Below are 12663 nucleotides of genomic sequence, written 5' to 3' on the forward strand. Positions count from 1 at the left end.
TGAATTTAAAATAATTAGACAACATCATCAAACCTGCATAAACGATCACTTTAGTCGGGTTAGTTAGATAATATAATTATATACTTATAGTATAGACATATGTATTGTGATGATTTCTTACCTAGGACTTTTTTATAGACGATGTTCTTTGTGTATGTTCCTTTCTGATGCTTTGGTTGTTCCGTCATGATCAAAACTTTTATTGTTGATAAAGATATTTCTCTTAAAAATGCAACATATAGTTGTCCGTGCGAGAAAATATGTTGCGACAGATACAATCCAACATTTGGAGTTGTTTGCCCTTATAATTTATTTATTGTCTCTAGTCGAAAAAATTCTTGTGAAAGAAAATTGATGTATGTTTGTAAATTTTGTATATTGCATTATTTTGCGTACCTTTGTGACGAAATAGGCATACTTGTGAAAAGTGAAATTTTGCATATTCCTAAGTGTAACGACCCGACCTATCGTTTTACTTTCTAGAACTATGTTTCCCTAAATAAGACTCCTCGTATGCGCTTTTACTGTTTTATGACTTGCGGGGGTGGTTAGTTTGAGATTCGGAAGGGTGCGGGTTAAAATCGGGACAATTGGTTTCTTAAGTTGGCCTTAAAAGGCCAAGTTTGACTTCGGTCAATATTTTGAGTAAACGACCTTGGAATCGGTATTTGACGATCCCAATAGGTTTGTATGATGATTTTGAACTTGGGCGTATGCTCGGACAAAGTTTTGGATGATCTGGGAGCGTTTAGGCGCCTAATAGTGAAGGTTGGTTCTTTGAAGATTTAGAAGTTCTTTAAATTTGGTTTGGAGCGGGTTTTGCTAATATCGAGGTCCAAATGGAATTTCAAGATCAGGAATAGTTCCGTAATATCATTTAAGACTTGCACGCAAAATTTGGTGTCATTCTGAATAGTCTAAGTATGATTCGGCACATTCGGAGCAATTTGGAAAACTTGAAGTGCATATTTTGATTCAATTTGTTTTGGGGTGAGATTCTTAGATCCGTTGTTGATTTTCGCATTTCGAGAGTTTGAGCAGGTTTGTATCACGTCTTCAGACTTGTTGGTGCCTTTGGATGGGGTCCCGAGTGGCTTGAGTAAGTTTCAGACCCCTTGGAACAAAGTTAGAAAAACCAGAAAATTCCAGTTCTGATTTTCTTCTTCGCGAACACGGAAGGCCTCTTGCGTTCGCGTAGAAGGAATTGGGGTTGGGGGATTTTGTGCTACGCGTTCGCGATAGCTAGTCCACGTTCGTGAAGGTCTAGGACCGGTGATCTTCGCGTTCGCGTGAGGCGACTCGCGTTCGCGTAGAGGAGTCTGGGCTGGGCTTGGGCCGTTAATTGTTCTTTGCGTTCGCGGAGCAGCCCTCGCGTTCGCAAAGGGTAGGCCAAGCCAGCCTACACGTTCGTGATGCCTTGGACGCGTTCGCGATGTGTTGTCTTGGGGACCAGAGTCGTTTGCCTTCGCGAACGCGAGGCCCCATCCGCGTTCGCGAAGAAGGAGGCAGCTGGGCAGTGAAGGTTTAAAACGGGACTTAGGTGTTTTGGGGTGTCATTTATTACACTCTTGGGCGATTTGAGAGCTTTTAAGGAGGGGATTTCAACCTAGCTTTGTAAGGTAAGTAATTCCTACCCAATGTAGATTTAATACATAGATTACGGGTGAATTGTAACATGAAAAGTTGTAGAAATCATGGGTTTAGATGAAAAACCTAGGTTTTGATAAAAAAGAAAATGAGATTTTACCTTGAAAATGGTTATGGAACTTAGTGAAAATTATATATTTATGTTCCTAAGGGTATGAGTAACGACTTTCTTCAAAAATTTCGGGAATCCGGGCACGTGGGCCCGGGGGTGAATTTTAGGAATCTTGCATTTAGAGTTGGGTAATCACTTTAATAGTTGGGATATGAACTTTTGAGCATAAATTGATTAATTTATATAATATTTGACTAATTTCGAGTCGTTTGGCACCGAATTTGGAGGTTTGAGCATGACCTTGGACCGGAAAGTAGGCCTTGAGATGAGGTAAGTCTTTTTTCTAACCTTGTAAGAGGGAATTAACCCCATATGTGAACTTAATCAATATGTACTTCTATTTGTGGGGGCTACGTATGCACGATGTGACGAGAGTTCATGTGTAGCTACTATTCATACTTATGTCCGGGTAGATTTAGGCTTACACCATGCTTTGTTGATACCGTTGCTTGTTTATGCTTACTAGTTGTTGGATTGAAGTGGAAGTTGAGGGTTTCAATATTTAAAACTCCAAGTTGAAGTTCGTATTTTTAGAAAGGAATTGAGAAATACTACGATGAATTGAGAAATTTTATGTTCAACCACTTCGCAAATATATTCCGCGAGGGGGGTAAACTTTCACTACTCTCATGGGAGCGGACCATTCGCCTCGGCATGATTTATTGATATATTATATGGTTCGGCCGTTCGACCCTCGGTAATGCACAATATATTATTATGTATATTTGGATCGGGCCGTACGTCTTCGGCATAACTCGTGTGTAGTGATACCGAAATCCCTTTTTATATTTAATAATAAATCACGGACTTGAAAAGTGAAAGGAATATATGAGAGAAATGGTTTGATTCTTTCTTGAAAGAAGGATTTGCTTACTTACTTCTTGTTTTGAACGCTATTATCATCGTATATTACACGTTTAATTAGAACTTCACATTATTATGTTTTTTGGCCCTTAGTAAGTGTCGAAGTTGACCCCTCGTTACTACTTCTTCGAGGTTAGACTAGATACTTATTGGGTACATGTTGTTTATGTACTCACGTTATACTTCTACACTTGATGTGCAGGATCTGAGGCAGGTGCATATGGTTACCTGTAACGACCTGGCCGGTCGTTTTGAGAGTTAGAGCCCCGAACCCCTATTAACTGCTTTCCGCATATCTATTTCTGTTATTGTGACTTGCCGGGATGATTGATTTTGAGTTTCGAAGTGTTTTGGGACACTTAGTCCCTAAATGAGAGCTTACGTCTTACAATTTGGACCGTAGTTGTAACTGTGTGAAAACAGTTTCGGAATAGAATTTCATCGATTCCGATAGCTCCGTTGGGTGATTTTGGGCTTAGGAGCGTGTGTGGAATGTGTTTTGGGGTCCCGTAGCTCATTTAGGCTTGAAAATGGCGAAAGTTAAAATTTTGGAGTTTTGGACCGGTAGTGGAAATTTTGATATCGGGGTCGGAATCCAATTTAGTAAGTTGGAGTAGGTCTGTAGTGTTGAATATGACTTGTGTGTAAAATTTGGGGTCAATCTGACATGGTTTGGTTGGTTTCGGCATCGGTTGTCGAATTTGGAAGTTTCAAGTTCTTTAAGTTTGAATCGGAGGATGATTTGTAATTTTACCATTGTTTGATGTGATTTGAGGATTCGACTAAGTTCGTATGGTGTTTTAGGACTTGTTGGCATGTTTGATTGAGGTCCCGGAGGCCTCGGGTGTGTTTCGGATGCTCAACGGGTCATATTTGGACTTAGAGAAGTAGCAGATTTTTCTGTTTTTTGTTGCAGAAGTTTGTTCTTCGCGTTCGTGAATAAGAGCTCGCGTTAGCGAAGGTGTGGTCAATTGAAGCATCGCGAACGTGAGGAGTAGGACACGTTCGCGAAGAGTGTTTTCTGCGTGTGAGGTTTTGTTCTTCGCGTTCGCGAAGGAGAGGACGCGAACGCAAAGGTATGGTCTGTGTGTGCATCGCGAACGTGTGAGTGGTGTCGCGTTCACGAAGAAGAGTGAGGCTTTTGGGGACCCCAGGTCCTTGTTATACGCATTCGCGAGGTGGTGGTCGCCTTTGTGAAGATTTGAGCTGGTAAATCTTCACGTTCGCGAAGCCGTGGTCGCGTTCGCAAAGGGTTAAATTTGTGGGCAATCGAGTTGTGCTTCGCGAAAGCGAGAGACCTGTCGCGTTCGTGAAGAAGAGAGGTCTGGACAGAAAGTTTTAAGTTCAGTAAATGGGACTTTGTCCCATTTTTCATTTTTAACGATTTGGAGCTCGGATTGAGGCGATTTTTGGGAGATTTTCAGAGGAAACAATGGGGTAAGTGTTCTTAACTCAATATTGGTTAAATTACCCGAATCCATGGTTGTTTTTATCATTTAATTGGTAAATTAAGTTGGGAAAGTTGAAAACCCTCTTGGATGAATTTGAGGATTTGAGGGCCGAATTGTTATCGGAATTTAGTAATTTTGGTATGGTTAGACTCGTGGTGGAATGGGCGTTCCTATTTTGTAACTTTTACCCAATTCCGAGACGTGGGCCCCACGGACAATTTTTAAGTTAATTTCGAAATTTTCGTTAAAGTGTTGATTTCATTAATTAGATGAGTCTATTTTAGTTGTATTTATGATATGTAATTGCTTTTGGCTAGATTTGGGCCATTCGGAGCCGGATATTCATGGGAAAGGCATTGTGACCGATTGATTGAGTTTGGTTTGAGGTAAGTGGATTGCCTAACTTTGTGGGGGGGGAAATCCCCTTAAGATCTAGAATTATTGTGCTATGTGAGCGCCGTGTACATGAGGTGACGAGTACGTACACGGGCTAGTTGTGGTAAAACTCGATTTTCTTACCGAGCAGCAATATATTTTCCTGTTATTTTGAGTTATACCATTTTAATGAGTACTAATCTATTTTCATTCTTAATTGAGTTATTCCAGTATGTGTAGCTATCATGTTTAGTCTAATACAACTTGTCTACGTGTCTTAATTGTTTATGTGAATTATGTGCAGCATGCTTAGTGAATTTCATGCTTCTTCCCTGACTGGTACTTAGTCTAAATTGTAAACATATGGTGATGTAGTTGTATTTCTATCATTCGCGTTGCATATTTACTTTGAGACTACGGAACGGTATTCCGGGAGATCCCCTTGTGCTGCATATTTACTTTGGGACTACGGAACGATATTCCGGGAGATCCCCCTGTATTGCATATTTACTTTGGGACTACAGAACGGTATTCCGGGAGATCCCCCTGTACTGCATATTTACTTTGGGACTACGGAACGGTATTCCGGGAGATCCCCCTGTACTGCATGTTTACTTTGGGGGACTACATAACGGTATTCTGGGAGATCCCCCTTGTCTTGCATATTTACTTTGGGACTACGGAACGGTATTCTGGGAGATCCCCCTACACATTTATATTTGGGACTACGAGACGGTATCTCGGGAGATCCCCTGTTGTATTTCTGTATACTGAGTTGTTACCTTCTATGATTTCATTGTTGTTAAATTTCAGCCTTTATTTTATTGCGGTATTACATTCTCTATTGTTTTATTATATATTTACCATTAGGGCCCTGACCTGACCTTATCACTACTCGACCAAGGTTAGGCTTGGCACTTACTGGGTACCGATTGTGGTGTACTCATGCTACTCTCTACACATATTTTTCGTGTGCAGATCCAGGTGCACCTTATCAGCCGCACTATCAGTGAGCCGGGACAGCTTTGGAGACTTCAAAGTATATCTGCCGCGTCCGCAGACCTCGGAGTCCCCTTCTACTCTTTTTTTGCATGTCCATTATCTTCTATATTTTTCCTTGTTAGACTCTGATGTATAAAGACACTAGATTTTTTCTTCTGTAGTTTGTGATTCACGATATTTCGGGTTTTGGGATTTGTTATGTATTTTTGAATAGTTAGTTAAATTTTTATTTTTATTTCATTATTCTGCAAAATGTTAGGCTTACTTATTTGTAGAGACTTTGTACCGTCACGACATCACACGGAGGGAAAATTGGGTCGTGGTATTACCAGTCCGGCACGCCTTGACTTCTAGCTCGAGACTACACGGTGAACTGCCCTTCCGAGCCGTTCAACAACAACAGGAGTCTCTCTTTTGGATTTATATTTCTGTCTATTTCTTTGAGACAGTAGACTAGTATTCTTTTGTATATTCTTCTAGTAGCCCATACACTTGTGACACCAGGTCCTGGCACACACACTAGTAGACTTGTGACTTTGGATTTATTGTCATGACTTCGATTTTCTCTCAGTTGCTTTTGTTTAATTACTTTCCAGTAGTAAATTTCTAAAACTTTTATCAATGAGGAAAGCTATTCACTTTGCAAACATATTAAAAGTGAAAACTACTAGATTTATCAGTGTTGGCTTGCCTAACAACGGTGTTGGGCGCCATTCCGGCCTATGATAAAATTGGATTGTGACGATATAGTATCAGAGCCCTAGGTTCACGTAGGTCTCACAAGTTATGGGCAGACCTAATAGAGTCTTGCGGATCGGTGTGGAGACGTCCGTGCTTATCTTCGAGAGGCTATAGGGTGTTAGGAAACTACTATTTATTCATCTCCTATCGTGCAGTTGTTGGTATACTAAGTTCCTTTCTCTCATTCTCTCACAGATGGTGAGAACGCATACGGCAGACGTTCCAGATTCGGGAGAAGTTGCTCCCCCCATTGCTAGAGGACGAGGCAGGGGCCGGCGGAGGGCACCTGCCCGAGGTAGGGGACGGGGGCATCCCAGAGCTTCCCTAGTTGCACCACCAGCAGATCCAGTGGAGGATCCCATCATTGAGGAGAAGAGCGAGGTGCCTGCAGCAGAGCCAGCCCCGGTGGATTTCATGTCAGCACCGGGCTTTCAGGAGGTCATGGGCCGTATGCTGCAGTTCATGGATTCTATGACCCAGGCTGGTTTATTTCTAGCAGACCCAGCCACATCTCAGGCGGGAGGGGGAGCACAGACCCCTACTGCTCAGACACCTGGGCATGCAGATGCTGTATATCGGACCCTGGGTACACTACTCGTGGGCGGGGCCCAGCCAATTACAGCGGCCATACCTGAGCCTAGACCAGCTGCGGCCGGTGAGCCGCATAAGCTTTTGGACAGATGGACTAGGCTTTACCCTCCGGTATTTGGGGGTGAGCGATATGAGGATCCCCAAGACTTTATTGATAGGTGTAGGGACAGACTGCACAACATAAGCATATTGGAGTCTCACGGGGTGGATTTCACTACCTTTCAGTTGGAGGGCAGCGCACGTAGGTGGTGGAAGGCTTATCTTCTTGGCAGAACATCAGATTCTCCTCCTATGACTTGGGATCAATTCACACGCCTATTACTGGGCAGGTATATTCCACCCTCCTAGAGGGAAGAGTTGCGGTGTCAGTTTGAACGGCTCGAGCAGGGTCAGATGTCAGTGACCGAGTATGAGGCACGATTTTCTGAGTTGTCTCGCCATGCACTTATGATACTTCTTATTGAGGCGGAGTGAGTGCGGAGGTTCGTTACGGGGCTGCACTCTAGTGTTCAGGCTAGCATGGCTCGGGAGGTTGGGATGGGGACTCCCTATCAGGTAGTAGTGGAGATCGCTCGCAGGATTGAGGGTTACCGTCAGAAGGGTAGAGAGCAGATGCAGCGGGACAAGAGGTCTCATTTTTCTGGAGAGTTCAGAGGTGCCCCAACTAGGGGCAGAGGTCATTTTGGGAGGGTTCAGCCCAGCATGCCCCCATATTCAGCACCACCACCTCCTCGAGGTGTTCCAGCACGGCCCTATTTCAATGCTATGCCGGAGAGTTCTTACCGGCCGCCGGCTATTCAGGGTTCTTCCAGTGGGTACTCCGGTTATCACGGTTCTTCCCGTGCCTACTTCAGTGCCATTCCAAAGATTTCATATCACCCACCAGCTATCCAGGGTTCTTCCGGTGGGTATTCAGGCCATCATGGTCGGACTTTAGGGCAGCAATCCACCGCTCTGAGAGGTTGTTATGAGTACGGGGATCCTAGTCACATGAAGAGGCATTGCCCCAGGCTTCGGGGCAAGGCAGTGCAGTAGGGTCAGCAGCCCATGATTGCATCTCCAGTAGCCACACCGGCCATCTGGTCGCCCAGAGGCAGAAGGCAGATGGGTAGGGGCCGTCCTAGAGGTTGAGGTCAGGCACGCGGAGGCTAGCCAGGTGGCGCTCCAGCCAGATTTTATGCTTTTCCGGCTAGACCAGATATAGTGGCCTCAAATGCCGTGATCACATGTATTATCTCTGTTTGCGGTAGAGATGCTTCAGTATTATTTGATACAGGGTCTACCTATTCGTATGTGTCATCTCTGTTTGCTCGCTTTTTGGATATTCCTCGTGAGTCCTTGGGTACTCTTGTCTATGTGTCCACTCTTGTGGGTGATTCTGTTGTTGTGGACCGGATCTATCGGTCCTGTGTGGTCACATTCTGTGGTTATGAGACTAGAGCAGATCTTCTGTTGCTTGACATGACCAACTTTGAGGTCATCCTGGGCATGGACTGGCTATCCCCATATCACGCCATCCTTGATTTCCATGACAAGACTGTTACCTTAGCGATGCCAGAGTTGCCGAGGTTGGAGTGAAAAGGCTCATCTATCAGCACATCTAGTCGGGTCATCTCTTTTCCGAAGGCTCGACATATGGTCGAGAAGGGTTGCGTGGCTTATCTAGCCTATGTTCGGGATACCACCGCAGAGTCTCCGACGATTGATTCAGTGCCAGTAGTCCGGGAGTTCTCCGATGTATTTCCTTCTGATCTTCCAGGCATGCCACCGGATCATGATATCAATTTCTGTATTGACTTGGCTCTAAGTACTCATCCTATATCTATCCAACCATACCGTATGACTCTAAAAGAATTGAAGGAGTTAAAGTAACAACTTGAGGAGTTGTTAGCAAGGGGTTCGTCAGGCCGAGTGTATCACCTTGGGGTGCACCGGTATTATTTGTGAAGAAGAAAGATGGGACTATGCGGATGTGCATTGATTACCGCCAGTTGAACAAAGTCACCATTAAGAACAAGTACCCGTTGCCGCTTATTGATAATTTGTTTGACCAGTTGTAGGGTGCTAGGGTGTTTTCTAAGAATGACTTGAGATAGGGATACTAGTAGTTGAAGATTCGGGACTCAGATGTTCCGAAGACTGCCTTCCGTACTAGATATGGCCATTATGAGTTTCTAGTAATGTCCTTCAGCTTGACCAATGACCCAGCGGCGTTTATGGATTTGATGAACATGGTGTTCATGTCTTATATTGATTCCTTTGTTATTGTCTTCATTGATGACATCTTGATTTACTCGCGTAGCATGGAGGAGCACGAGCAGCATTTGAGAGTAGTGCTCTAGACCTTGCGGGAACAGAAGCTATATGCTAAGTTCTCCAAGTGTGAATTTTGGTTAGATTCTGTGACATTCTTGGGACATGTGGTATCAGGCAAGGGCATTAAGGTGGATCCCAAGAAGATTGAGGTAGTTCAGAGTTGGCCTCGTCCTAATTCGGCGACTGAGATCGGGAGTTTCTTAGGGTTAGCAGGTTATTATCTCCGGTTTGTGGAGGGCTTCTCATCTATTGCAGCACCTTTTACTAGATTGACCCAGAAGGGTGCTCAGTTTCGTTGGTCCGATGATTGTGAGGCGAGCTTCCAGAAGCTCAAGACGGCTTTGACCACAGCATCAGTCCTTGTGTTGCCTTCCGGTTCGGGGATGTATACTGTGTATTGTGATGCTTCACGCGTTGGCTTGGGTTGTGTATTGATGCAAGGGGAGCGAGTTATTGCATATGCTTCACGTCAGCTGAAGCCCCATGAGAAGGATTATTCGGTTCACAATTTGGAGTTGGCCGCGATTGTTCATGCTCTTAAGATCTGGAGGCATTATCTATATGGGGTGTCTTGTGAGATTTACACCGATCATCGCAATTTGCAGCATTTTTTCAAGCAATGGGATCTCAATTTGAGGAATCGTAGGTGGCTTGAGTTACTGAAGGATTATGACATCACCATTCTTTATTATCCGTGCAAGGCGAATGTAGTCGCAGATGCCTTGAGCAAGAAGGCAGAGAGTATGGTTAGTTTGGCATTCATTTTAGTAGAGGAGAGACCACTAGCCTTGGATATTCCGTCCTTGGCTAACAGACTTGTGAGGTTGGATATTTCAGAGCCCAGCCGAGTTCTTGCTTGCGTCATTACCCAGTCCTCACTATTGGAGCAAATCAAGGCTCGACAGTTTAATGATCCGCACTTGATGGTTCTCAGGGAGACGGTACTACAGGGTAGTGCCAAGGAGGTTTCTATTGGTGAGGATGGTGTTTTGTGACTCCAAGGTCATCTGTGTGTTCCTAATATTGATGGCCTAAGGGAGAGGATTCTAGAAGAGGCGTACATCTCTCGATATTCCATTCATCCAGGCATTACGAAGATGTATCATGACCTGAGGCAGCATTATTGGTGGCGGCGGATGAAGAAAGACATATTTGTGTATGTAGCTAGATGCTTAAATTGCCAGCGGGTTAAGTATGAGCACCAAAGACCAGGAGGCCTACTCCAGTAGATGACTATACCCGAGTGGAAGTGGGAGCACATCTCTATGGACTTCGTAGTTGGGTTGCCGCAGACTTTGCGGAGGTTTGATGTAGTTTGGGTTATTGTAGACAGATTGACCAAGTCGGCACACTTTATTCCTATGATGACTACATATACTTCAGAGAGATTGTCCCAGATTTATATCCAGGAGATAGTTCGGTTGCATGGTGTGCCCGTTTCCATCATTTCAGATAGAGGTCCTCAGTTTACATCACATTTCTGGAGAGCGGTACAGAGTGAGTTGGGGACCCGCGTAGAACTCAGCACAACATTTCATCCACAGACCAACGGTCAGTCGGAGCGGACAGCTTAGATATTGGAGGACATGCTCAGAGCATATGTGACTGACTTTGGAGGGCAGTGGGATCGAATCTTTCCTTTGGCTGAGTTTGCTTACAACAACAGCTATCAGTCTAGCATCGAGATGGCTCCATTTGAGGCTTTATATGGTCGGCGGTGTCGTTCTCCCATCGGGTGGTTTGAGCCCGGCGAGGCTAGGTTGCATGGTACTGATTTAGTGAAGGATGCCTTGGAAAAGGTAAAGTCGATTCAGAAGCGACTTCGCGTAGCACAGTCCCGACATAAGAGTTACGCAGATCAGAGGGCGTGTGATTTATCGTTTATGGTGGGCGAGAAAGTTCTCTTGAAAGTCTCGCCGATAAAGGGAATCATGAGGTTTGTGTAACGACCTGACCAGTTGTTTTGGGCATTTATGCTCCTTTCTACAATTTAAGTCTTGAATACCTTCATACGATGTATTATGACTTGTGTGAATTGTCGGTTTTGGTTTTCAGGTATTTCGGAGTTAGTTTGGAAGAATGAAATCCAAGGCTTAAAGCTTAGGTTAAAATGGTTACCGGATGTTGACTTATGTGTAAACGACCCCGGAATAGAGTTTTGATGATTCCAATAGCTCCATATGGTGATTTTGGACTTAGGAACATGTCCGGAAAATTATTTGGAAGCTCGTAGCTAAATTAGGCTTAAAATGGCTAAAATAGAAATTTAAGTTTAGAAGTTTGACCAGGGAGGTGACTTTTTGATATCGGGGTCAGAATCTGATTATGGAAATTGGAATAGGTCTGTTATGTCATTTATGACTTGTGTGCAAAATTTAAGGTCAATCGGACTTGATTCGATAGGTTTCGGCATCGAATGTAGAAGTTGGAATTTTTTAGTTTCATTAAGCTTGAATTGGGGCATGATTCGTGGTTTTAGCATTGTATGATGTGATTTGAGGCTTTGGCTAAGTTCGTATGATGTTTTAGGACTTGTTGGTATATTTGGTTGAGGTCCCGAGGGGCTCGGGTGAGTTTCGGGGTGGTTTCGGACCATTTCTAGGCCATTTTTAATTGCTAGTTTTTGTCTACAGAGGTGTGAATCGCGATCGCGAATATTTGGTCGCGTTTGCGAAGAGCAAACAACAGTTTGGGGCCTTGTGAATCGCGATCCCGGAAGCTCTTTCGCGATCGCGTAGAACAAAATCTCTACTGCACTGACCCGACTTTGGAAGCTTATATCTCGCAATCTATAAGGAATTTGGAGATGATCCAAAAATAAAAGTTGTAGCCCTTGATGTGTAGATTTCAGAAAGTCAAACCATTTGTTATTTTGAGTTTTTTTAACAAAATGTTATGACCATTATACTAGAGGCTATCTGGAAGAGTTGGGGAGTTTGTTCTTCGCGATCGCGAAGGGCAAATTTTGGGCTGAAAATTTTTGTGCTTCGCGATCGCGAAGAGTAAATGTCTGGGCAGAAGCTATATTTCAAGGTTTCGGCCATTTTAACACATTTGGAGCTTTGGAGCTCGGATTGAAGCGATTTTTGAGGCGGATTTTACCATATGGATTGGGGTAAGTGATTCTAACTCTGTTTTGGTTAAATTACACGAATCTATTGTTATTTTTATCAACAAATTAATGTTTTGGGTTGAAAATAGTAGAAAAATTCATAGACTTTAATTGAGGATTTGAAGGCCGAGTTGTGGTCGAATTTGAGTAATTTTGGTATGGTTGGACTCGTGGTTGAATGGGGGTTCAGATTTTGTGAGTTTTATCAGATTCTGAAATGTGGACCCCATTGACGATTTTTGAGTGTAATTTCGAATTTTTTGGGAAAATTAGTATTTTCATATGGAATTAATTCCTATAATTTATATTGAGTGAATCGAATTAATTGTGACTAGATTCGAGCCGTTCGGAAGTTGCTACGCGCAGAATGGAATTTCTGGAGCATTGTTTAGCTTGCCCGATATTGGACTCGTCTTGTTCGAGTTAAGTAACTCTTCTAATCTTGGAGCTGA

General features: G+C 43.6%; 1 protein-coding gene across 1 annotated transcript; it reads left to right on the forward strand.

The window, feature by feature from the left end:
• The first annotated feature begins 7302 nt into the window (after nucleotides 1-7302).
• LOC138905110 (uncharacterized) lies at nucleotides 7303-10094 on the forward strand. The gene is made up of 2 exons (XM_070193612.1): nucleotides 7303-7744; nucleotides 9214-10094. The coding sequence occupies exons 1-2, from the start codon at nucleotides 7303-7305 to the stop codon at nucleotides 10092-10094; spliced, it is 1323 nt and encodes a 440-aa protein (XP_070049713.1).
• Nucleotides 10095-12663: the final 2569 nt, after the last annotated feature.

Source organism: Nicotiana tomentosiformis, chromosome 2 (assembly GCF_000390325.3).
Source record: "Nicotiana tomentosiformis chromosome 2, ASM39032v3, whole genome shotgun sequence".
NCBI lineage: Eukaryota > Viridiplantae > Streptophyta > Magnoliopsida > Solanales > Solanaceae > Nicotiana > Nicotiana tomentosiformis.

Bases quoted from the DNA above. Each gene is read 5' to 3' on its own strand.
- LOC138905110 (XM_070193612.1), top strand. From the start codon at position 7,303: ATGGCTCGGGAGGTTGGGATGGGGACTCCCTATCAGGTAGTAGTGGAG. The intron at 7,745-9,213 runs GTTGTTATGAGT...ATGTGGTATCAG, and splicing joins GCAATCCACCGCTCTGAGAG to GCAAGGGCATTAAGGTGGAT.